This window comes from Maniola hyperantus, chromosome 1 (assembly GCF_902806685.2).
Source record: "Maniola hyperantus chromosome 1, iAphHyp1.2, whole genome shotgun sequence".
NCBI lineage: Eukaryota > Metazoa > Arthropoda > Insecta > Lepidoptera > Nymphalidae > Maniola > Maniola hyperantus.
In genome coordinates, this window is record NC_048536.1 from 8,991,422 (window position 1) to 9,017,930 (window position 26,509).

At 38.8% G+C, this 26,509-nt stretch overlaps 3 protein-coding genes across 6 annotated transcripts in view; 1 reads left to right on the forward strand and 2 right to left on the reverse strand.

The window, feature by feature from the left end:
• na (sodium leak channel non-selective protein na) overlaps window positions 1-1,066 on the reverse strand; it is a 34,260-nt gene extending 33,194 nt beyond the window's left edge. For all 3 annotated transcript variants that reach the window (XM_034971414.2, XM_069501179.1, XM_069501183.1), the window contains exon 1: window positions 1-1,066. In XM_034971414.2, the coding sequence (XP_034827305.1) occupies window positions 1-117 (117 nt within the window). In that variant the 5' untranslated portion in view covers window positions 118-1,066.
• Oseg4 (intraflagellar transport protein Oseg4) lies at window positions 531-23,718 on the forward strand. Of its 2 annotated transcripts, XM_069501281.1 has the most exons (24): window positions 531-854; window positions 1,060-1,171; window positions 1,617-1,756; window positions 2,421-2,523; window positions 3,539-3,699; window positions 3,892-4,039; window positions 8,212-8,342; window positions 9,079-9,282; window positions 10,026-10,140; window positions 10,627-10,740; window positions 11,058-11,280; window positions 12,068-12,157; window positions 13,151-13,286; window positions 13,522-13,691; window positions 14,105-14,320; window positions 15,141-15,284; window positions 16,289-16,412; window positions 17,047-17,169; window positions 17,651-17,744; window positions 18,747-18,922; window positions 19,791-19,877; window positions 20,205-20,314; window positions 20,793-20,938; window positions 21,999-23,718. In XM_069501281.1, the coding sequence occupies exons 1-24, from the start codon at window positions 831-833 to the stop codon at window positions 22,331-22,333; spliced, it is 3,426 nt and encodes a 1,141-aa protein (XP_069357382.1). In that variant the 5' UTR covers window positions 531-830; the 3' UTR covers window positions 22,334-23,718. The 2 variants fall into 2 exon arrangements, with proteins under 2 accessions (XP_069357382.1, XP_034827317.1); XM_034971426.2 differs by lacking the exon at window positions 20,793-20,938 and having other exon boundaries at window positions 533-854; window positions 21,999-22,321.
• SelT (selenoprotein T) lies at window positions 23,449-26,377 on the reverse strand. Its single transcript, XM_034971447.2, has 3 exons — window positions 26,070-26,377; window positions 25,012-25,141; window positions 23,449-24,070 (listed from the first exon to the last, which is right to left on the reverse strand). The coding sequence occupies exons 1-3, from the start codon at window positions 26,228-26,230 to the stop codon at window positions 23,750-23,752; spliced, it is 612 nt and encodes a 203-aa protein (XP_034827338.1). The 5' UTR covers window positions 26,231-26,377; the 3' UTR covers window positions 23,449-23,749.
• Between the last annotated feature and the right edge of the window lie 132 nt (window positions 26,378-26,509).

A 26,509-nucleotide genomic window follows, 5' to 3' on the forward strand; every position in this document is an offset into this window, starting at 1 on the left:
TTTGTTAACCCATTCAATGTCGGCACTTTCATTAAGAGATTCTTCTGGGCCGTAATCTGCTAACACTGGCTCGCCTTTTAGGCTTTGTTTTCGCCCTAACATTGTGATATTTTTCATAAATAGATTGCATGTATTTCTGTATACAAAAATACTTTACTGGAAATTATGCCACACCCACACATTCGTTATTGTTTTTAGATAATGATTGAAACCAGCAAATAAAAACATACTGATCATTATTTATTTTTAACACCTTTTCGATTGCTTTTGCTGCTTTTCAAATCACTTTCAAATACCTAGGTATTGATTTTTTGATTTTGACTTTTGTACAGTAGTGCCAATATATTAAAATGAACAAATGAATATTCTTTTCCCAAATGGCTTTGTGGCTCTGGGTTCCAGCTTTTTTGATTGAACTTACTACTTGTTCATTGTTGTCTCTACACCGTGAACAATTCATATCTCTATGGAACAATAATTTACTTGAGCTTTACTCTATGTTTTTGACGTTTGGTGGGGTGGGTAACCCACAGAGTACTTTTAACATATGGGTAACCCGGCAACAAAATACAAAATGTTTGTAAACATTGTAAAAAGAAAAAGCAAGAAAAATTAAATAAAACTTGCAGATTATTGTAAGCCAAGTACACTGTAGTTTTTGGGTTTAGCAAATTGTTCATAAACGCAAATAATATCATAAGAGTACTAAACAGTAAACATTTAAATCCAGCACGTTTGTATATTAATTATTATCATCGTCGTGTGTGTACTTGTGTACCTATAAGTTAATGAATTAACTTGATCAGCAGCAATAGAAATATCATACAACCATGTTTATTTATATGAGTAAGAAGGTAAATTGCACAACACAATTATTAACTAGACTCATAGCTAACGATGCTTTTATAAAGAGTCGGTGCCGAAAATAGGGACATGTTAATGCACGCTTACTAAGTAATAGGTTGAAAACTGAATAAACCTTTTTTTTATGAAAGTACCCTGAGGCCTGCCTATGTTGTCTAAAGCTTACACTATTCAGTGTTTACTGCAAAATTTCAGATAGCCATACCAAAACAGTCAAATGTAACATGCTTGGCGTGGAATCACTCTTCAGGTTATATCGCTGTAGGCGGAGAAGATGGAATGCTGAAAGTTTTGAAACTAGAGTCAGGTAAAATTAGGAACATACTCTTTTATACTAATGTATGGTATTAATGTTAATGTTAGGGGTGGTATTAAAGCTAGTGTTATATATTTTACTACTGTGTAATCCTGATTCCACAATATTCCCAAAGGCTCTTGAACAATACACAATACAAAGTAAAAGATAAATAGCCCTAGATTTCTTTACATCAGATTCTTGTGTTGACTAAGTGTATGTACATTGACTAATTTATGCCCGCAACTCTCAAATCTTCAATTCCTAAGATTGAATTTTCAAAAATCCTATCATAGCAGATGTTTATGTCATAATAGCTATCTGCATACCAAATTTCAGCTCGATCAAAAATTTTGCGTGCTTTTTAATGTTTAAATCCTACCTTCAACTTGGTCCAGCCCATCCTAAATCCTTGATTTGCCACAGCTGATGAATGGGTATCCCTGTCATGTTTTAGGTGGTAGTGGTAATCTTTCAATGAATCTCAGTTTGGAAGGTCACACAGGGCAAGTTTGTGTGGCAGTTTGGAATGAAGTTTTCCAAAAATTAACTACCAGTGATGAACATGGAGTCATTATTGTTTGGATGCTGTACAAGGTGTGTACTATTCACTTATTTTTTTTTTAATTCACATTATAGGTACAAGCTTGATCACAATCACACTTGATGGAAAGTGAGTAGGTATGACCTAAGATGAGACGTGTTTGCCTAGAAGATGCCTATTCACTCTTGAGAGTTACTTAGATTGATTGGAAATATATCGCGTTAGAATATTCCTAACCTTGGCCATGCACAATAACTATGAGGGCTGATGATGCAAAATGATTCATGGGTCGATGACATAAGGACGCAAAATTCAACATAAAATAATACTAAATCCTACTCTACACCATCCCACTATACAATTACAGTAATAATCTTGACAAAAACACAAACATTTCCGTTAATATTTTTCTATATTTAGCAACTGTTAATTCAAATTATTTTTTGTGACTTTGGTTTATCATAAAATAAAGGATTTTTTCCAATTTTTTTTTGTAACAAGACTGTGCCCAAGACGGGCCAAAACTGGTCGATCTCCTATCGTCAAGTGCATTGAAAAGGTGACATACAGACAGATGGATTGCAAAAGCAATACACTTTCACGTTTATAATATTATTATTCGTATAGTTCTACCTACTACTGACATTCCCACCTGTTTAGTGTGTCACATGCTTTATTTGGTTCTTAAACCATTGTAAAACCTTTTTAACTGTCTAGGGTTCCTGGTACGAAGAGATGATAAACAACAGGAATAAATCAACAGTTACCAGTATGGCATGGGGATCTGATGGTCAAAAAATTTGTATAGCTTATGAGGATGGTAAGAAGTGATCAGAAAATTAAGTTGAACATCATACAGTCAGTAAACTCAACTAAATTCATGGGTCTAAATGGAATGCTATCCTTTTCTGCAAGAAGCATTACGAAAGGGATAGTAATATATTTTGACCTGTCATTTAAACTGAATTAGCTAAGCGTCTTGCTAAATAATACTTGTGTACAGTTGGCGTCAGGTAAGAAGAGCTGTGGACCAAAATGGGTATGTTTGTTTATTACGAATACGAACGGTTATTACGAACATTACGAACAATGACAAATACGTAAAATGACAAATCATTCACTCGCAAAGTAACGTCTGCTTAAGTTATTTTATTTTGACGCCAACTATATAAATAAATAGCCTACAGGCTACAGTAATCGCAAAACAAGTGATTCAATCTTTAATTTAATTTAAAATAACTTTATTGTTAATAGATTCACAGAGAGTAAGAATACAGGATACACTTAAAAAACAAAGGGCGACCTTATCACTAAAGTGATCTCTTCCAGGCAACCCATACTTAAGAACTGTAAGACGGGGAGTCGCAATGTAGCTATAAATATAATATATATATATATATATATATATAAATATATATAGGTAGGTATATATAAACATACACACTCTAATAATCTTTAACACGAGACGTGGAGATACATAGTCATATGCTTTTGCTTATGACTACGCAATGCACAAAACAGGTCACACTGGGGCTTGTGTATTTTATCTTAGACCTTATATCCATCTAAAATAATATCCAATCCAAATAATATATTACTTATATTATTTTGGATTGGACTGCTTGATTTGCGTTCACTGTTTTCTATGCAGCTTTCCTGTTAGATAATAATTAATTTCAAGATGATTAAATATTTGAATAACAACTATCAAATAGGTAGACTTTTCCAGTAACTAGCCACGTTATTTAAAAACCTTAATTTCATAAAAAAAGTCAATCTTGAATCATAACAAATAGCAAAGTGTTCTTTGACTCTAACAAATAACTTATTTTTAGGTGCGGTTATAGTAGGCTCAGTTGATGGGTCTCGCGTGTGGGGCAAGGATATCAAAGGTCCAGGGTTAAGAGCCGTTCAGTGGTCTCCAGACAACGCGCTACTACTATTCGCCCTTTCTAATGGAGAACTACATCTATATGACGATCAGGGAAATTTTACGGTATTATTTTTTAAAATTCAGATACAAGTTAGCCCTTAACTGCAATCTCACCTAGTGGTAAGTGATGATGCAGGCTAAGATGGAAGCGGGCTAACCTGGAAGGGGTATGACAGTTTTTATTAAACCCATGCCATGCCCCTTAGGTTTCTACACGGCATCGTACCGGAACACTAAATGGGTACTCAATTACAGATGCCAGTAGCTAGCAACGGAGTACCAGAAGCCATGGAAGTTGTGTGCATGGATTGGTTTCCGGGTAGAGCACCCACTAACCGACCCGTCCTGGTCATATGTTACAAGAATGGAATCTTGCTCTTAATGAAAAACTGTACAGAAGAAGGTATCTACATTGATCGATGTTTCCACTTTACTTAATTGCTAAACAAACAAACACGCACGCACGCAAGCACGTACGCTCGAACGACCGCTTGCTTGCCTGCACGCACGCACACACACACGCATGCTGTACGCGGCAGAAAGTAATGTACATCGGCCATTAGAATAGAATAGAATATGTTTTTATTCAAGTAGACTTTTTACAAGCGCTTTCGATAACATTTCGATTAGAATAACAGTTTGGCTTTATAAAGCGTGGTCTTTGTCACTCATACATGAAGTTTTGTCGGTCTCAACGACCGAGACAATGCTCTACAAATCTGCCATCTTAAAAGCTCGATATACATTACTTTCTGCCGTGTACTGTACACACACACAAACTGTCAAATACTATACTACAGAGCCGCAATAGCTCAACAGGTAAAGGAGCGGACTGAAAACCGAAAGGTTGACGGTTCGAACCCCGCCTGTTGCGGTATTGTTGTACCTACTCCTAGCACAAGCTTGACGCTTAGTTGGAGAGGAAAGGGGAATATTAGTCACTTAACTTAAATATTTATCAACTACTTAAATATTTGTAGGCGCGCCGCCATTTAATTGTAAACACTTTGCTCATTGAACATCACGTCATCGCCCCACCGTCATTGTAAGATTATAAATGCGGATGCGCAGTGTGTCACGGGACATAATTCGTGTGGCTCTTACCGAGGGCGCTTCTCAGTAGACACTATGTGTGTCGTACTGTAGGTTATTGTAATTGTTGTTGTGACCTAATGTGGTTTCAGTTGTTAAAGGTTAAGTACTAGGTTGTGGAAAGTGATGTGATTGTGTGAATGATGGTATAGTGTGTGTTCACTAGCTGTTTATCTGGTAAGTCCATTTGTATCGTTCCAATTTGTATAAGACAAACGTGATTGTTGCAGCTGAGGTTAATTGAACTAAGTGTGGTGTGCTAGGTTAGCTGGTTGGTCTGGGACCGGTATGGGGATGGTTGGAGCCTGTCGCTAGGTAGGGACTTAGCTAGTGTTAGTTAGCGATGTCTAGTCTCATAAGAGACGTTGTTATCATGACTCATTATTGACGGTAGGTTAATAGGTCTGTGATATCTCTCGTAGTGTGCAAGAATGATGTTAGTATGCCCACGAAGGCTCGGTTAATCTAAAGGTTGTAATCCTGACGTATCTGGTTAACCATTACTTAAGGTTACTTTTAGTGGTTTAGTCTTCAATCTCGATCATAATAACATACTTCTGGTGCTGACGAGCCTACATCAGAAGTGGGATTACCCACACTAAGCCCACATGAGATTACCCACACTAAGCCCACATGAGATTACCCACACTAAGCCCACATGGGATTACCCGCAGTTGCGTTAAATTTAATTTAAAGTTAAATTTAGCTCCCGTTTTTTTAATTAATGCATCCTGTAAAAAGGTTGATCATTTTCGTAACCAAACCGATGGCATAACCATGACCTTGTTTTGTATATTGGATAAAAGGCTTTGTTATGATCGACGAATCATACTTTACTGATAAGACTTTAGATCAATTTTAAAACGGAATTTATTCCGTTGTGCCCACGAAAGGTTGATATTGAGGTTATGAACACATCTATGTAAAACACGCTTAACCATCCACTAGTCATGAAGTTTCTCACCAAGATACCCGCAATTTAAATTCGCAGGTTAAAACTATAAAAAGTAGTCTTAGTCATAGTACTTTCCAATCACGCTGTTTACTGTGTGAAAAATTATGATCACAACTGTACCTACTGTACAAAAAGTTAAAACTTATCGAAAATCTAGTACAGTAATTTTCAGACTACCCGCAAATCTCAGCCAGTTGTTATAAAAACAAATTTTGATGCAGTTCAGTGTTCTTTTTGTAAAAGAGTACCTAACCGTTATGTAGGTAGATGAGTTTTTGCTGAACAATTATTTTTGCCACGAGATAACAAATTGAGTTTCCCGACATAAAATTAGAAATCAATCTTCATGTGGTGTTAGATCGTTGTATGAATAGGTAGACCTGTCGTAATAAGGACAGATGTTATGTTATAGTAAGTTCATGAGTCTATCCTGGTGAGGAAGTGTCCTTCCAGATGTTACGAGTCTATCCTGGTAAGGAAGTGTCCTTCCAGATGTTATGAGTATCCTGGTAAGGAAGTGTCCGTCCAGATGTTATGGAGTTTATCCTGGTGGGAGTGTCGTCCGGGCCAGACTCGTAAGAGTTGGTTGAGGGGACACACTTCTTCCAGATGGTGTGAGTTTATCCTGGTAAGAGTGTCGTCCGGGCCAGACTCGTAAGAGTTGGTTGAGGGGACACACTTCTTCCAGATGGTGTGAGTTTATCCTGGTAAGAGTGTCGTCCGGGCCAGACTCGTAAGAGTTGGTTGAGGGGACACACTTCTTCCAGATGGTGTGAGTTTATCCTGGTAAGTGTCGTCCGGGCCAGACTCGTCAGAGTTGGTTGAGGGGACACACTGCTTCCAGATGTTATGAGTCTAGCCTGGTTGAGGGGTGTCGTCCGGGCCACGCTCAAAAGAGCTGGTTGGAGGGACACACTGCTCAATCCAGATGATAGCAGATCCTGGTCGAATGGATACCTTGTTTATTTTTGTCTAAACTGCGGCTTGTAGTACTTGATGATTGGAAATTGTGCGCGCTTGATCATACTAGCGCCCGAGGACGGTCGCGTGTCAGAATGGCCGTGATGATGGCGTTAGTCTTAGACTCCGTAGTCGTGTTAGATGATGGTATAGGATCATGGACCCAAACATACAACCAACAAAAAAAAAACTTTTTGTTTGTAAAGTTTAGTTAGATGACATCGAGTTTCTTGCTGGTTCTTCTCGCTAGGTCGTGGCGTTCAGAACCAGTGGTAGATTTGATTTAGAAGTTCAAATTTAAAAAAAAATCGTTTTGATAGTTAATTGATTTAGAAGTTGCAATAGCAAATGCGCTCTAATCAAATGAAGTGTAATTTAAAATTGGTTTAATTATTTAGTCTTTGGCAGTCTTTCGCGTGGTAACGCGTCAGTCAATAGTTTCTTACGTGTACGTTTTAGTTCATCTAAACTCAGAGTTAATACTCGCCTAGTTTGTTGCAGTTTGTTATTGCCTTTAGACAAACGATCAATTGAAAGTAATTTCTTAACCAAGGTTGGTTGTGCCACCTTTATAAATGTTGAGATGTGATGAATTAGTTTCTTTGGCTTTGAAAGAAGCCGCGTTTGTAACCAACCATCATAACCAACATCATTGTACGACAATTCTTTTTACAAAATGTAAATAGTTTGGGTAGCAAGGGATGTCTATCAAGTTTGACTGATCGAAAGGACGCTGATGTCCGGTTCAGTGTGGTAGAGTGATCGAAGGGACGTTGATGTCTGGTCCACACTCCGCTGGGGAAAAGTTGTAGTACTAGAGTCATTATGTTCGCTTCGTTTATTGTTGTATAATGATTTGAATGTGAAAAGTGTTCAATGACGGTTAGTAGTTAGTCAGGATGGACGAGCGGTAAAATGATTTTGTGGTTATGGTTTTATCCTCACATACTTTGTAATACTTGGCGTACGAGGACGTACGCATGTCAGAATGGCCGTGTAGGCGCGCCGCCATTTAATTGTAAACACTTTGCTCATTGAACATCACGTCATCGCCCCACCGTCATTGTAAGATTATAAATGCGGATGCGCAGTGTGTCACGGGACATAATTCGTGTGGCTCTTACCGAGGGCGCTTCTCAGTAGACACTATGTGTGTCGTACTGTAGGTTATTGTAATTGTTGTTGTGACCTAATGTGGTTTCAGTTGTTAAAGGTTAAGTACTAGGTTGTGGAAAGTGATGTGATTGTGTGAATGATGGTATAGTGTGTGTTCACTAGCTGATAGCTGTTGTTATCATGACTCATTATTGACGGTAGGTTAATAGTTAAGGGTAGTCTGTGATATCTCTCGTAGTGTGCAAGAATGATGTTAGTATGCCCACGAAGGCTCGGTTAATCTAAAGGTTGTAATCCTGACGTATCTGGTTAACCATTACTTAAGGTTACTTTTAGTGGTTTAGTCTTCAATCTCGATCATAATAACATACTTCTGGTGCTGACGAGCCTACATATTAAAAAAAAAGTGTAGACTCAGTTGGGTAAAAATAATAATCATGTTTTTGTTCTAGAGAGTGTAGTAGTGAATACAAATATGACTATGGTGGACTGTCACTGGAACCACAACGGCTCAATACTGGCAGCGGCGGGCCGCACGGAGGAACAGGCCAATGTGGTGCAGTTCTTCAATGGCTTTGGAGAGGTTGGACATAAAAAACAAGCTGATTTTGTTCTTAATGTTACTACTTACTTATAATATTATTGGAAAATGAGGCAGGTATCAAGATCAGACTAAGGGATTTCCCCCCAAAACGTATATTAATAACCTTGAAGGCTCCACTTAAATCCATCCTTGGGTTGCGAGAATCAACCCTGCCGTAGGAAATCTTTTGTTCACGAAACGCCGTATTTTGCATTTTTATGTCGCGTACATCATTATCGTCAACCGGTAGACGCCCACGGCTGGACATAATATGTCTCTCGACTTTGACACCCGTGCCGTGGTAAGCAGTCTAAGATGAAGGCGGGCTAACTTGGAAGGGCAGTTTCATGAAACACATACTCCTGATCGGTATCATACCGGAACGCTAAATCACTTGGCACTACGGCTTTGCGGATACGGTTGTAACTTGTGTTACAACCTTATCGGCAAAGGTCTGATGTAAGGCTTCGGCCGAGGCTAGTTTTTAAAATACAAATTTAGACAGACAGTTTAGAAAATACAAATTCCTAAATTGCCCCTGCCGGAAATCGAACTCGAGACCCCCCACTTATAAGACCACAGCGTTTACCACTGCGCCAGGGAGGTTTCTGTTGTGAGATCGCCGTTGTAGCACAGTTGTTGGGTCCCAACAACGTGTATCGGGTCTTCGAACTATGTCGATATGTCGTGTACAGACGGGACTATTTGTAGTAACGCCGTACATGTTTAACGTCAGCACCTGCGAACGCTGCGCGTGCCGGGCGGGCGGCTGCGCGCGCTGTCGTGGGAGCAGCGCGCGCTGCGGCTGGCGGTGGCCGTGGACTCGTTCATCTACTTCGCCAACGTGAAGCCCGACCACAAGTACGCCTTCTACGGCAACACGCTGGCTTTCGTCTCCAGCACTGACACTGTCACGTTTTGGGATACAATCACACACCAGGTTTTGAAAGCTTTTTATTAGTTTGACTAGCTGATCCCCGCGGCTTCGCCCGCGAGGATTTAGGTTTTTAAAGATCCCGTATAGCCTATGTCACTCAGGAATAATGTAGCTTTCTACTGGTGAAAGAATTTTCAAAATTCATTCAGTAGTTTCAAAGATTACCCCCTACAAACAAACTTAACGACATTATCTCTTTATTATATTAGTATAGATTTGTTAGTTGTTCGTACGTTGTTACATTTCGCCGAAATACGTAACAGATTTTTCGGCTATCTACTTCCAAATTGTACGATTGAGTTGAAAATTTTCAGACACGTGTGGTTTGGATGATAATAGAATAAATGGATGATTGTGTTGACCGTCTCTGATGATGGCGGAAGTGAGAGATGGTCGTTGGAACTCTTGCTTTATTTTCAAGAGAGTACGCAACAAGTTAAGATGGCAATCGGGGTATGAGGCGGGGGGACGCCCCACACACCCGCACGTCATCTGCGCTCGCCCGCACCGGGTTAGCGTGGGGGCTACACTCGATGCGGGACATTCCCTCCCCGATTGCCATCTCGACCTGTCGCGGACTATAGGTACGTTTCAAAAATTTATACTCTAAATAATAAAAGATGTGTTTGGAATTTGGATTAATATATTTAGTTTTAGTTTCAATTTTTTTTAGTGCTTACATTAAAATATACTTTTTCCCCCTATTTTTTCATATATATTTTTTTTAACCTCACTGTTATTTTCAGTCTTGGATAAACCACATTCCTGATGTCGTAGACATGTGCGGCGTTGACGAATATTGTATTATTGCGACCATGTCCACTCTGATTGTATCAAACCAACAAGGAATTCAATGTGATGGTGAGTTGGATAATTATTTCATCATAATTTAGGAGTTTCAATATTTTTAGGGTTCTGTACCTCTCTTATACCCTTATAGGATCACTTTGTTGTCTGTCTATCCGTCTGTCGCGTCTGTCAAGAAAACCTATAGGGTATTTCTCGTTGACCTAGAATCATGAAATTTGGCAGATAGGTAGGTCTTATAGCAAAAGTAATGGAAAAAATCCGAAAATTGTGAATTTTTGGTTACATCACATAAAAAAATTAAAATGTGTTCATGAATAAATAAAATTTTCTTTAAAGTAAGATTACTATACCAAGTGGGGTGTAACTTGTACATTCTAAAACAGATTTTTATTTATTTTTATGCATAATAGTTTTTGATTTATCGTGCAAAATGCCGAAAATATACGACTGTAGTACGGAACCCTTGGTGCACTAGTCTGACTCGCACTCGAAGAAGAAGAAGAATTGTAATAAGTTATCAATTATGTTTCTTTTTAGCCAAACCGATCACAATATCTGTGGCCTACGTAACTATTAACAGCAAAGCTATAGCAGTAGCGGCGTCTAAGGAAGTTTTTATAATTTGGAGATTTTCCACGCCTTCTAGACAACGTAAGTATTGTTATAATTTATAACGTGTTATTAATAGTAAGTATATTAAGCGAACATAAATAGAAAACCGCTAACATTCAATAATATTAATATTTATTTGTGTTTAATAAAAAAATGAGGAGATAGGTATAGTACGCGACAGATCGAGATCGCAATCGGGGAGAGAACGACCCGCACAGCCCTTGCGCTAACCCGGTGTGGGTGGACGCGGGTGATGTGCGGGTGTGCGGGGCGTCCCACCACCTCATACCTCGATTGCCATCTCGACTTGTCTATACTATGATGCTATAGGTACTTAATTCAACGCGTATTTTTAGGTGTTATGGAACAACAGTACTATTCCGATGGAACCCTGTTTACATCGGGAGAAGGTGGATTCCGCGACGATACGATTTGCTGCATCACTTGTTCCGATAGTCACTTGTTGATTGGTAGAGACTCTGGTACAATACTGCTGTTTTCGTTGCTGAACTTCAAGAAAATAACTTCTATCAATATGAACACACGACCCTATAAAATGGGAATCAATTCAAACTCAAGGTATCTATCTACAAGTTATAAAGAATGAAAATTTCGTTTTTTATATAATATAGAGGTTAATATCCAGAATCACTGCATCCATTTAAATGAAATGAAATGAAATCATTTAATTTTGCTAAATGTGAGTAGTAAATGATCGTACATATATAGATGGTCCTTTCACATTTTGCCATTTATGTATGGCGTTCAAAATATGTGGTACTTACAATAAAAATAAATTTAAGAAAAGAACAAATAGAAATGACCACGACAGTAAAATTTTAAAAACTTATAGTTACATTATCAAAACGTCATAATTCAAAGTAATAATAATTTATGTCAAATCCCACAGTTATCCAAAAAATTTAAAGAATTATTTCATCACTTGAAAGGTACATTATGCCAGATGGGCATCCATACATTATGAATGCGAAAGTGTGGCGGTATGCTAGCTTTTCACGCCCTATCCGTTTACCGATTTTGACCAAATTGGATACAGAGATAGCTTGCATCCTGGAGACGGGTATCCAGAAAATCAAAGAGTTCCCACAGGATTTTTAAAACTAGTACACTATTATATTAAATGTAATTCTTGTAAGTGGATACATGTGAAATGCAAAAATAAAGAATCAAGAATAGTATTTTATATTGTATTGAAAAAACCAAAATTTAAGCGTCGGTCAAACTCGGGCAAATTCGAACCGGATAGATTGGTGCACACATCTGCACTGCGTAGGTAATGTCATAATATGTTTAGCGTAACGTACTGAACGTGTCTTCAGCTTAAACATTTATTATATGTCTTTAGCAAGTTTTTCGTGATCGACCAAGGCGGGTCGCTGTATATCCTGGAGACCGAGATGGCGCACAACGTTAGCGTAGGACAGGCGCTGAGGAAGTAAGATTGCTAAATTGTAACGTAAATTAAATGAAAATTCATATTCATGCAAAGTGCACTCTCTCAATTGTGGAGTATGTAGTAAAGCGGATGATGTTTGAAGAAGAAGATATATCCATACTAATATTATAAATGCGAAAGTGTGTCTGTCTTTCTGTCGTCTGTCTGTCTGTCTGTCTGTCTGTCTGTCTGTCTGTCTGTCTGTCTGTCTGTCTGTCTGCTAGCTTTTCACGGCTTAACCGTTCAACCGATTTTGACGAAATTTGGTACAGAGGTAGCTTGCAACCCGGGGAAGGACATAGGCTACTTTTTTAAAAAATTTAAGAGTTCTCACAGGATTTTTAAAAACCTAAATCCACGCGTACGAAGTCGCGGGCATCAGCTAGTAAATGATAAAATAACGTGAATTGTAGCTCGCTCTTATGTGTGGGAATATATACATAGCATCATTTGCCATATTATAAATGCGAAAGTGTGTTTGTTTGTTGATTTGTTGGTTAATTGTTTTGTTAGTTTGTCCTTCAATCACGTCGCAACGGAGCAACGGATTGACGTGATTTGTTCCCTCGGGATCTTCAAAAACCTAATTCCACGCGGACGAAGTATCGGGCATCAGCTTGTAATAATATAAATCGAATCTTTGAGCTACCGCCGAGTTTCTTGCTGGTTTTTTTTCACTAGAAAATAGGAAGGGCATAGATTCAGTTGACAATTCGCACTAGTAAAATTTTATTTGAATAAAAAACTTTCCATTCTATTTAGCGAATGTTTCTTGACACTACCAGTGCCGTTCAGTTCACTATGACTGTGTCTATTATAAAATTATTGCTTCAATTTGTCGAGACGTACACACTGTTTTTGTGTGCGTGGCACACATTCTCGACCGCGATGCGGTTTACGATACGTACGCAAACACGCTAACGATTTTTGATATACTCACTACTACAACTAGGGCTGTGCGGACTTCTTCACTATCGTATTATATCACCACAGAGAGGTGTGGGGCGCGCGCTGGGCTCGCGACAACGCCGCGCTGCTGGCGGCGGCGGAGAAGGCGCGCCTTTACGTGCTGCGCGACGCCGAGCCGGAGGAGCCTCTGCCTCTGCAGGGCTACCTCTGCTGCTTCAAGGCAAGCGATGCTGTAAATAGCCAAATAAAAAGACAGTTATATACCAACCAGGGTGAACAAAACGTCAAACATCAATACCTAACATGCGAGTGTTTATATATACAAAACGCAGATGTTTATGTATACGCTACGGATACACGATACATTGATACAAAATCAACAAAGTACTATCCCTGCACGGATGCAGTGAGACCAATGCTTAATAGACTAAAACTATGAGTATATTTTTTTCTAGGACCTGGAAATAACGACGGCACTTTTAGACAGCATAACGGACAAGTGTTCTCCACAGCATATAGTACGAGTCGAAGTAAAGTCTTTGAGGGACACGCGACAACTTCTGGAGAAGGTTGGATTGAAGGAAGCTGAAAGTTTCATAAAAGATAATCCACACCCCAAATTGTGGTAAGAATCATAACTCTTTGTTTTCACTACAGCGTAGTACATTTCTTTTATAAAACTAGCTTTTATGTAGTAAAAAATAGTGTAAGAAACTAGCGACCAAAAGCCGACTTGTTTAGTAACATTTTTTTTTTAAATTTCTTGTTTTAAGCTCTGAAACCAGATCTACCTATTTAATAAGTATTGAAAATGAACATCAAAAGCAGTTTTTCGAAAAAACTAGCGATGCTGCTTTGTTCTGTTCGGCACCAATAAATAAACTGAAAGAAGTTTAGTTATTGGTGTTTATTTGATTTTACACAAATTAATTGGTCTAAAAATAGTATTAAGCTTTTCACAATTTCGTTCCTGTTTGTTGACGTGGGAATATTAGTCAGCGTTTGTTTGCTAGCTTCTCAAATGTTTTTTATTGTCAGGTTGCTACTAGCGGAGGCTGCTCTGAAAAGTTTCGAGTCCCCATCAGCCGTGGAGACGGCGGAGGCCGCGTTCGTGCGGCGCGGCGACTACTCGGGCGTACGCTTCGTGGCGCGCCTCAACGCGCTGCACTCCGACAAGCTTAAGAAAGCCGAAGTGCTGGCTTACTTCAAGGACTTCGATGCGGCCGAGCAGATATATCACAACGAGGACAGACGGTGAGTTGTCACGGATATGCCACGGCGCAGGCCGCGTTCGTTTGGTGTGGCGACTACGTGGGCGAACGCTTCGTGGCGCGCCGCACTCCGACAAGCTTAAGAAGACAAAAGTGCAGAGTTCTGGCTTATTTCAAGGACTTCGATGCGGTTGAGCAGATGTATCACACCGAGGACAAATAGTGAGATTTCTGATCTCATTATTTTGCTTAATAGGAAGCTTGCAAAATCTCGCAAAAGTTGGATAGGAAATATATGGGACCATCGTCCCATATTTTTTTGGATCCAACTTCTTAATCCTGATGCTGCAGGGACACATGACCCGTCTAAGTTATGGAGATCGAGGAACTGTTGATGGTGAATTAATACCAAGCAACAACTTCATGATTGAAATCCAATTCCGACTCTTCAACTATGAGGATGTATACCTAAACCATAATTATTGATGTGGAACTTTGATGGTGGAATAATAGGTATTGTTGATGTAGAACACAGAGTTCATTGTTGAACTTCAAGTCCCAATACCTCAACACTGATGCTGCATTCCTAAAATGAGGTGAAATAGTATGTTTACTAGGCGCCATCTTCGTTATGCTTGGTGGTAACCTGGATAAAACTCTTAAAGTCATATGCCATCGTTTGAATTTTAGTTGCATTGAGACCACCTATAAGTTGGAACCGACTGACTCTGAGGTGAGGTGTAAGTTGGACTCATTGAGATTGGTTCAGCTGCTAAAAATGGGCGCTGTTCCGGTAATTGGTATTCAAACATATTTTCTTTTCTATTTTGTGGTGTAGACAATATACACATCAATAATTTTAGGGATCTTGCAATAGCTCTGCGCAAGAGGCTGGGTCACTGGTTCCGAGTGGTGGAGCTGCTGAAGACGGCGGTGTCCACCACCGAAGCGCAGGTCAAACAGGCGTATAGCAATATAGGCGACTACTACATCGACAGGCAGAATTGGTACGTGCTACGCTCTATGGTCACTAACAATAAAACTTGCAGAGTGACGTTTGTCATTCGATCTCACCTACATACCAGGTGGCCCCATAATGACCTGGCCTGATATAGTTATGTGCGACAGGTTGTGCCATTTTACGCTTCATTGTTATTGTACCTCTCCTCTGTTAATTGATAAATAATCACGCATCATCATCATCCACGTGAAATCATTAGTTGCAGTAGAAACATGACAAAAGAAAAGCGCAGGGGCAAGCTCTACTACATATTTACCAGGGATTTTAAGAAGTTGCTTAACCGTATCTAGTTAAGCAACTTCCCTGGTATATAAATCCCTGGTATATAATAGTAGTTTATGAAACGGTTGCCTAATAAATGGTATAAAAACACGAGTGTTGGTTTAAACGAGCCGCTAGGCGAGTTTTTTTTAACAGTATTACACGTGTGTTAATAATACCTAATCATGTAGAGTTTCATACACTACTTTATCTAAAGTCATATTTTAAAATGTAAAATCTTGGCACTTAACATAATATTTTATTATAACTCTTATGCTTTTCTTGATGAATATTGCAGGAAAAAAACATTGTAGTTTTTATTACTATTGTATTAAATACAATTAAAATCCTTCACATTATTTAGTACCTACAGAGCATGTACATTTTCACCACAATGAAAATTTTATCAACAAAAATACAGTAATTAATTACATATTTAAATTTAATATGGCGTCCACAGCGCATGCTCGTGCCACAAATAATAATACGAAACGGCCAAGGGCGACGCGCGGATTTGCCGCCATCCAGTGCCGCGAAAAGTTTTTAGTGTGTTCATAATGGAAAAAATAATATATTTTGCAATATTTTCCTAACAAAACCGTGTTATATTTTTATATTTAGATGTACCTATGTGAATAAAGTAGTTCAATATGTGACACATTTTGATTTCATAATCAGAATTTTAAGATATGAGCGTAGATAAATAATATTATGATGTTATGATTTTAGGTCCGGTGCTCTTGAGTACTACACTATGTCCAATAATATTGATGGACTAAAAAAATGCTACATGGCGTTAGAAGACAACGAATCACTTGCCAAGATGATCACTGCTCCAGCAAAACCTTCCAAGGTATATCTTTTATTCAGTATGTTATTTTGGTAGCGGTCAGAAAGGTGAAAATTTAAACAAAGGTAAAGGTAACAATACAATAACTAACAACAACAAAAATACAAAACAACAATCGTATAATAGAGGTATTGTGGCTAATTCTGGTGTATACAATCTCTAAACTATATTGGCATGTCTAAATCTAATGCTATCATTTTCAGCATTATGAAAAGGATGGCAATATATTTAGACCTGCCATTTTAGTTTAGAAGAGAGAAAATCAGAGTTCCCACGGGATAAAACATAAATCCACACGGACGAAGTCGCAAGCATCATCTAGTCCATTCTAATATTATAAATGCGAAAGTGTGTCTGTCTGTCTGCTAGCTTTTCAGGGCTCAACCGTTCAACCGATTTTGCCGAAATTTGGTACAGAGATAGCTTGCATCCCGGGGAAGGACATAGGCTACTTTTTATCCCTTTAAATCAAGGAGTTCCCACGGTATTAAAAAAACCTAAATCCACGCGGACGAAGTCGCGGGCATCATTTAGTAATAAATAAATTGACGAAAGTTGTTGGATTGAGTTTTATTTGCTTTGGGTATTTTATAAGCTTTATGGGTTTATATGAATCAATATTTCAAATGTCCTAAAGGAGATGGCGGCAAAACAAATCACTGAAGATGGAACTGACAGCCTCCAAGCGCCCTCTATTCACGCGATAACTCAGTTAAGAGACAGTGGGCGGACCGTGCAAGCTGCAGCGATGGCTTTTCAGGTAATTTATAGCTATGTAATTTGTTGCATCTTTTGCTCAATTCCAAAATTATAGATACATTTGCAATACCCCAGTCTAAGGATTAGCCCGTACTGTGAAATTTACGGCAAGATTCTGCCTGCAGAGTTTTGTGATATATGAAAACTGAGCGAGTGCGGCTTGATTCAGTTTCCATATAAAAATCGTGCAAGGTATCTTTGCAGTGCGGGCTTGCGTGACGTGTTGCTCTTGTTGGGCTTTGATTAATGTTAATCAGCTAATCGATTTGACTCGACAGAACAGGTGTAGCTCTTTTTTCGGTGAATCACGTTATTTAAAACGTATCTACAAAAGTTTAATTTACGTAGCTTTTGTTGGTAGAGATATGTACTACGAAATATTTTTGTACGAGTTGCTAAACGGCGACATAAGCAGATTATTTAGATTTTTTTGCTCCAACGTGTTAATTTTATAAATTTTAAGCTTCTTATTTTTTCTTCAGTTGGCAAATTTGGAAGCGTCAAAAGCGTCCTCACCATGGCGAATTAAGAAACTGTACATCCTTGCTGAACACTTGTATACTCAAAATTCTACCGGTAATAGATATTTTTCAATCCGATTACAACTAAATATAAATCTTAGAAAATATAATATTTTCCAATTTGCCTAATTATCTAGAAGCAGGCGTGTAGAAATTAAGAATACTGTGTACACACCTGTAAATTATTATACTCTGGTACACACTAGTGTCCGACCGAACCTTCGCTTCGGTTTCGACCAATATTAACCGACGTTTTGGCCGAAGGCGAAGGTTTCTAGCAAGCTCCGAAATTGAGCTGTTACAAATGCGCTGGAAACACTGGGGGGGGAATCAACATTCAACATTAACTTTAAATGAACAACCGGCCAAGTGCGAGTCGAACTCGCGCACGAAGGTTTCCGTACCATTATCTATCAAAACGAGCAAAAAAATCACGTTTGTTGTATGGGGCTCCACCTTCAATATTTATTTTATTCTGTTTTTTAGTATTTTTTTGTTATAGCGGCAACAGAAATATAATATCATCTGTGAAAATTTCAACTGTCTAACTTCATGAGAACTTGTCACGGTTCATGAGATACAGCTTGGTGACAGACAGACGGACGGACAGCGGAGTCTTAATAATAAGGTTCTGTTTTACGCTTTGGGTACGAAACGCTAAAAACCATTATTATTTTATTCACTTTTAACCAATCTTGAACTGAATTTCTTACGGTTATTAAATCTTCGGCTTCCCCTTCGGCCGAAGATTGTGGCAATAGCCCATTAATCAGCTTCGTCTTCGACTTACACTACACTAGTGGGTACGTACAGGAAGCCAATGAAAGCGAGCTAAGATTTTAGTGCGTGATTCGCGGTCCTATGTAGATTCACTGTGACCGTCAAAAATACGTAGCGGTAGGGTTGAAAAAAAAATTCGTTCTCAAACAAAATTTTGGTTTTGGATTTCCCAGTACTCACCCGGAGTCAGGAAGTTGGCGGTGTTCTATCTTGTACAGTGAGTACGTAAAGCCGTCGCTCCTGATCCACTGAAATTAACTTACTTTTTCTGCGGTAGAGGGACCATCGGGCAAGTCAGCGGCCCGCTGCCGGCGACTGGCGCGCGCCGCGCACTGGCTGTGCTGCGCGGCGACTCGCGCGCGTGCGCCGCAAGCTCGAGCCGACGCCGCGCTGCGTCTCGCCGCGCGCCTCGCCAGCGAATACGAGCACTTCCACCGAGCGCAGCACATGCAGGCTAGTGTTTGACAACCAGCAACCTCCCTGGCGCAGTGGTGAGCGCTGTGGTCTTATTGGTGGGAGGTCCCAGGTTCGATTCCTGGCAGGGAAAATTTGAAATTTTATGATTTTAATTTTTTTCTGGTCTGCGTCTGGTCCTGTGCAAGGCTTCAGCCGTGGACCGTGGCTAGTTACCACCGTACCGGCAACGTGTCGACAAGCGATTTCGCGTTCCGACACGATGTCGTGTAGTCGTGGTGTGTCGTGTGTGTTAAAACTGCTATACCCCTTCCAGGTTAGCCCGCTTCCATCTTAGACAGCATCATCAGTTACCACCAGGTGAGATTGCAGTCAAGAGCTAAATTATATGTCAGCAAAAAGAAAACGTGTCCAGACTGTGCATTTCAAATGAGAAGCTTAGTTAGACCTTGCCATTTCACTCCCTACTTGACGGAATTACCAGTTATAGTTCAATGTCTCTATCTATCTCATCTGTTTCTGCATTAATATTGGCGCGTCTACCGTAGTAAAGATACGTACGAAAGGGACTTACGGAGCGTAGCTCATAATAAATTAATAGATAATACGTTTAAGTGCGCGAGTCAGGCCAGACAGACTGATTTATAGAGGGAACTTTGTCTTTACTCAGACTAAGACATTGTTAAAATGAGACACCCTTATATCGCTGACATATATCTGTCTCGTTCAACTGAAATTTATTTCTTAGCAAAGTCAAAGTACGCTCTATAGATCTCTGCCTTAGTCTTAGTAATGATGCGGTCTCAAAGTCTATAGTTATTACTTATTATTTTCATTTGTCCTGTGCAGCTTGCGTAACCGTGGCACCTTATGTTCGGCCTTAACAAAACAGGATTCTAAATTTCAGGTGTGGTGTACCGTCGCAGCTCTCTCCTTGCAAGGCAGAGCTTTTGATCTCTGTTCAAAAGCGCTGATTAAGTTAGAAGCTGTCGATGTAAGTTCATATTCTTATTACTATTTTATAATGATACCGGTGCGGCGGCGACATCGTCCGCGTACATTCAGTTTTTTTTAAACCCCACGGAAACTCATCGATTTTCCTGGAATAAACTTATTTATTCCATCCATCTGACATAATATGACTACCCTAGTCTCCTATAACACGCATGTCCTTCTCGCGCATCTCTCCCGCATCTCTCGCGCAGTTGGATAGTCTGAGATTGAGCTGCCATTGAGATTTACTGTTGTGGCCGAAATTCGCTCAGGAGAATATTATTTTTTATTTCATTGTAAGTTTCTAATAAAATTCTGTTATTTACAGCCATATACGTTCGAAAACATTGCGATTGAAATCTTTACAAGATGTAAAGTGAAAGATGCTAAGGGAAACAAAATTAAGTGCCCTCAATGTCAAATAAAAATACCAGATTGGTAAGTATTCCAAATTCTTCTTCTTCCTTACCTTATCCCACGCTACGTGGGGTCGGCACAACATGTCTTCTTCTTCCACTCATTCCTGTCATTCGTCAACGTATTATCCACCTCTTTTTCACGCATATCCTCTTTCACGCAATCCATCCACCTTTTCTTTGGTCGTCCTCTCCTCTTTTTTTCCTTCCACAAGCATACTTAACATTCTTCTAGTGACATGGCTTTCTTCCCTCCGCATTATATGCCCATACCATGCCAGCCTATTACCCCTCATTTTTTTCTACCACTGGCGCTACTTTCAAACTACCCCTTATATATTCATTCCTTATCTTATCCATCCTTGTCACACCACACATCCATCTCAACATTCGCATTTCAGTCGCATGTACTCTCCTTCATCCGTCCCTTTTACCGCCCAACATTCTGAACCATACAATGTGACAGGTCTAACGACTGTTTTATAGATTTTCCCCTTAAGTTTAAGGGGCATTTGCGGGTCGCATGTAACACCTGAGACCTGTCGCCATTTCATCCATCCTGCATTCATTCTATTGTTCACGTCTCGGTCAATATTACCGTCGTTTTGGAAGATCGAACCGAGGTACCGGAAATTGGAACAAACAGGTAAGGTTATGCCACCTAGAGCAATTTCAGAGAAACTGGAGGGGCCACCGAAGTCACAGAACATATGTTCTGTCTTAGTTCGGCTGATCCTTAGGCCAACACTTTCCAATTTCTCTATATTGTAATTTGTAAATTAAAAACTAAAGGCTAGGGATGCACTGTTCAACTTTGATTATCTTTGTAATATCAACTACGATTAATCTAAAAGTTTGTTTTAAAATGACTTTTTGAGCAAATATTTCAGAATACTTACAATGATAACTTTTGAGCAGCAATATTTTTTAAAACAAAGTTGCTCGTTGGATAAGTAAGTATTCCAAATTGTTCGTGCCATTTTCATTTTTTCCCTTAAGAAACCTTAAAAAGAAACCCTTATAGGATCACTTCGTTCTTCGTCTGTCAAATCAAAAGCTATGCGGTAGGGTACTTCCTGTTGACCTAGAATCATGAAAGTTGGCTGGTAGCAATTTCTTGTAGCACAAGTAAAGGGAAAATCCGAAAACCTTGCATTTGTGGTTACATCACAAAAAAAATAAAAAGTGTTATTTCTTGTACGATGGTACGAAACCTCAGTGTGCGAGCCCGACTCTCACACGACCGGTTTTTTATCTTAGTTTTTAAATTTTTGGATAAAACTGATTGATTTTTTCATCAATCCGATCTTCGGATTTTCACCTGCACCTGTGGTTGAGCACTATAATATCTCATTTAGTTGGGAAGACATTAAGTACATAATTACAAGACTGCCCACAAAAAGGAGTTTAATGTTTTCAGGGTTCATGAAAGTCTCTTCCACTAAGTATATCTTCTAAATGCCTGAACAGATTTGGATGTATGTATCGTTAGAATCCTTACATCATCCTGAGCAGGGTTGAAAAAAAAAGTTAAAAACCATTATCATCCCGAGTGACACTGGCTATAATTTTATGAATAAATTCAGTATGGCGATGGCGGCTTTATAGCGCCATTTTCAAATGATTTTTTTTCTACTTTTTAGGCGTTTTTTGGCAGGGTAGTCGTGTTTTTAATTACCTATTAATAATATAAAATGAGTGCGCAGGGCGGCCGGCTGTGCGAGCTGCGGCGCGCAGTTCCCGGGCTGCAGCGTGTCGGGGCGGCCGCTGCCCGCGCCGCGCGACGCCTGGGCGTGCCGCTACTGCGACGCACATGCGCAGCGCCACGAGCTGGTGCTGCGCCACTCGTGCCCCATGTGCCACGCGCCGCTGGCGGCCTAGACACCATCATGATCAACCCGCCGCTGGCTCACTACTGAGCACTGGTCTCCTCTCAGAATGGGGAACGTTAGAGATATCTAAAACACTGGTGTGTGACATCTCTCGCAATAGCGATACAACACAGGTTTTGCGAGGATGTTCTTTAAATTGTATGGGATGAGTGTACAATGGCACATAGCAAGGCAGTGGAGGTTGAAAACAGGATGGTGCAAGATATAAGGCGAGACGACAGACCCATGGGAGGTATCGCTGTTTTGTGGTGACTTTAGGCAAATCCTGCCTGTAGTCCCAAGAGGCACAAGGGCAGAAGAAGTCGATGCATGCTTAAGCCTATGGCCACATATAGTTCGACTTTACCTGACCACCAACATGCGGGCTCAACACCAATGCTCAAGAGTTTTCCGATCTGTTGCTTGATATCGGAAATGGCTCATTTCCAAAAGAAGGAAAAGTTAGACTTCCGTCTAACTTATGTCAAACTTGTCCTTCTTCTGGGGAACTAATTCATGCTGTCTATATAACGATATCGAGCCAAGAGGTTGTGAAAACTTTTGGCTTTGTGAGCGTAGCTTAGCTTACGACCTGAAATGATCAGGCAGACGCTATTAATAATAAATATATTGACTCGCGTGCTTGGTCAAAGTACACAATATTGCTCCATCGTTCGGGTGGTGGAACAAGATGAATTTTAAATAATACCTACCCGATAGAATTTTTAAATTCATTGTCGGCCCAAGATTGCCCTTACATACCATAAATTTTATTTATTAAGTTGGAGTGCCATTCTGTTGCGTAATTTAAGCGCGCCTTAATTATGCAATGGAACTCTGCTAAGGGTAGTCCGGAAATTTTAACTGGGTGTGGACTGTGGAACTGGGGAACAAGTTTTTACTCCCTGGATACCACTTACCATACTAATATTATGAATGCGAAAGTGTGTCTGTCTGTCTGCTAGCTTTTCACGGCCCAACTGTTGAACCGATTTTGATGAAATGGTACAGAGTTAGCTTATATCTCGGGGAAGTACATAGGCTACTTTTTATCCCGGAAAATTGAAGAGTTCCCACGGGATTACAAAAGAACCTATATCCACGCGGACGAAGTCGCGGGCATCATCTAGTACCCAATAATTTCCCATTCCGTTTCAACCGACGACAAAGTCGTGGGCATTACTGTAACTAATAAAACAAAACCAAATTTGTTCTAAATTATTTATTTATTTTAACAGATTTTCACGCTTCTTTAACATTTTGGAAATAATCATTATCTGACTAGATAATTTCTTGAAAACTACTTTTTTTACAATTGGTTTAAACAATAAAGACAAATAAAGACTGTACGGATGTTGATATAATAATATGTAACTATTTATTTGGTACAATGCTGTTTTTATTTGGATTAAAGTAATAGTAATATAACTATGTATATTAAGAGGAATAAAGAATTGCATTATTTACAAAGGTTTTTCTGTTTACTCTGAATCACATACACAAATATAGATTTTGTTACTGTCAAGTTTATCAAAAATTTATGGAACATCTGTTTTTTACAAGAATTAATTAAGTATTCATTAACATTATTGAACAAAATTGTTATTAGGCATATCAATTTTTGAGAACTGTAAAGTATTGTCAATAATTTGAAACAGTTCTGGGGGCTGCGGGATTCTCCCAGTTTCTAACTTAGACCATAGTGGAATGTTATCAAGAGATATTTCAAATGCACCAGAATAAACCAACTGGCCTTCTATCATGTTAAACAAAAAGAACATCATCATGCACGCATACAATTTGTTATCCAGGCACCAACTCCACCAAGCAGGCTGTGGTTTGTTCAGCCAAGCAAAGATATTGAACCCGCTCAGTATACACATGATGAAAATCATTTTCCCAAATCCCTAAAACAAAAACATTTCTTAATTGGGAACATTGGTAACTAATCTGATGTTTTTCTCTAAACTAAATTTAAAGTCCATTTTTTTCTATTCAATATTGCTAATATTAAAAATTGATAATCAGGTGACAAAATATTTCGGACAAAGTAACTAAGTTTAATATGAATCAACGAAGGTCAAGCAGCGAGCCTATGGAGAGCAGTTCAATTTAGACACATTTAGTTGTTTGGAGAAGCTTTCTTATGCTTATGCTATTTTAACCATATTTTCATCTACCTGCAAATCATTATATTCAAAGATAAATAACATTAAAGACTCGCTCAGGACCAATTGGTAGATGACTTTAGTTCAGCATGCATTTTGGTAAAAGTAACGTCATCAAATCTACTTGCATAGCAGCAGAAGTCACACTAATTTCAAGTTCTTTAATTTGAATTACATGTATGACTGAAAAATAAAAACAAGCAGTTTCTTGTAGTTATGACTTTATAGCATTTTGTTTTATTATTTTCCCAATCATTGCTTGGTCAAAAAATTTTAATGGCACGTCTACGCCTCTTTAAACATTTCCTTGGAAAAATTTCGCATGTTAGTCCGTAGACCACAGAGGTTCGCCATCCCTGTACTAGACCATTCTAGGTATTATTGACAGCCCTCTATGCTAATAGCAAAGCGTGACGAAGAGCAATGAGACACTTAACACATACTGCTTAAATGGATTAGTGTTATCTGCTCAATAAGAAGCCTACGTTGGCTTCCCAGCAACACTGTATGAATGATCCTTGACATCCTGTGTCACCTGTTTGGATTCTGGAGTAAGTTTGTCTATCTAGCCGAGAGCTGCACTAGTGATCTCACGTACATCAGCCAGCAATGTTTTAATGTGAAAAAAACATGACATAAGAAAGGATGTTCTTTTCACCACTCCTGCTTTTTATACTTACAATAATCCTTGAAAGATACAAGTTTAAGCCTGGTGGGTCATAGTTATCGCCAATAACAGAAATTTCTGGATACTTTTGTTGAATTATACCAGCATAGTCGTCAAAAACTTTTTTGTAGCCACATGAGTAACTGAAAACCACAAAAACAAGTAAAATTAAAACAATCTGTAATGCTATAAATCATACTGCAAGTCTACTACTTTTAATATACCTATAATATATCGCAAATAAATTATTAATAAATAAATGATAATGTGGCTTGTGTTTCCAATTATTTTACACTAGATGGTGCCGGTGGTTTGATCCGCTGGTGTTACGGATATTCACATCCGCATTTGAACATTTGCATTAATTAAGACATCCGAATCAATTAATGAAGAGCTTTTACAGATGCGGATTCACATTTGCAACAAGTAACGACTTGCAAAGTAAGTGGGCAGGGCCAGAGTGGTGCATGCCTCGCAAGTTTGCTAGTTGATCATCGTTCGCTAACTGACCAATAGGCGTGTTACGGATATTTGCATCTGGTAAATGTGGAACATTCACATTAATTCAGACATTCTAATAATCTGCATCCGCGGATGTAAAAATATTGGCATTTGCAACAACCCTGGTTTAATCGGTGTGGATTTAGTTATTTTAAATCCTGTGCAAACTCATTTTCCGAGATAAAAGTAGCCTATGCCAATTTCCAGGTGTCAAGCTATCTGTGCACCAAATAGGTGATGCCTACAACTTCATTCACATGGGTTTAAGTTTAAAGAATCCTGTGGGAAATCTGTCCCTGGGATGCAAACTATCTTTGCACTAAATTTCATCAAAAACAGTCAAATAGATGGGCCATGAAATGATTAGACAACTTTAGTAATTATATTAGTATGGATAAAAAATGAACAGAAGAACAAGAAGTGGAAAAGATATCTAATTCATGTCTGTGATATGGATAAAGATAAAAGATAGTGGAAGACAGGTTGTGAATATTTCTTATAATTTTGTAACAATTTTTTAATCAGATCAGACTAATTTAACTTGATATGTTTAAAAATTGAAATACAAACCAGTAATAAATATTCATAATATGACCAACTCCTTGACCAATTTTAGAAATACCTTCCGCATCATTTTCATTTGTATGTACGTCGCTGTCAGTGGACAAAACGAAACCCAACAGTAAACTTGTAACAAAAAATGTTATGCTGAAATTAGTTAATATGGACATAATGAATTTACTTTCTTTATCTTTAAATCGATTAATTAGCTACAACAGTTGTCCAATAGATTTACTATATATTTGCCTTCTATTATTTTAATTTCAGTTATTCATGATTTCTTTGCACATCACAGTCGATCACAGAACATATATATTATGTACTCTGTGACAGAACAGTGGTCTGTGACACAGACAGACTACTGTTCTGTCACAGAGTACATAATATATATATGTGCAGAGCACAGAGTACATAATATGTAATATATATATGTGACAGAACAGTAGTCT

Excerpts from the sequence above, each read along its gene's own strand:
- SelT (XM_034971447.2), bottom strand. The coding sequence starts at position 26,230 with ATGTCCATATTAACTAATTTCAGCATAACATTTTTTGTTACAAGTTTA. Across the intron at positions 25,142-26,069 it reads ATTATGAATATTTATTACTG|TTACTCATGTGGCTACAAAA; the intron begins GTTTGTATTTCA and ends TGTGGTTTTCAG. Across the intron at positions 24,071-25,011 it reads TGTATCTTTCAAGGATTATT|GGATTTGGGAAAATGATTTT; the intron begins GTAAGTATAAAA and ends TTTTTGTTTTAG.
- Oseg4 (XM_069501281.1), top strand. The coding sequence starts at position 831 with ATGTTTATTTATATGAGTAAGAAG. Across the intron at positions 1,172-1,616 it reads AGTTTTGAAACTAGAGTCAG|GTGGTAGTGGTAATCTTTCA; the intron begins GTAAAATTAGGA and ends GTCATGTTTTAG. Across the intron at positions 14,321-15,140 it reads TATCACAACGAGGACAGACG|GGATCTTGCAATAGCTCTGC; the intron begins GTGAGTTGTCAC and ends CAATAATTTTAG.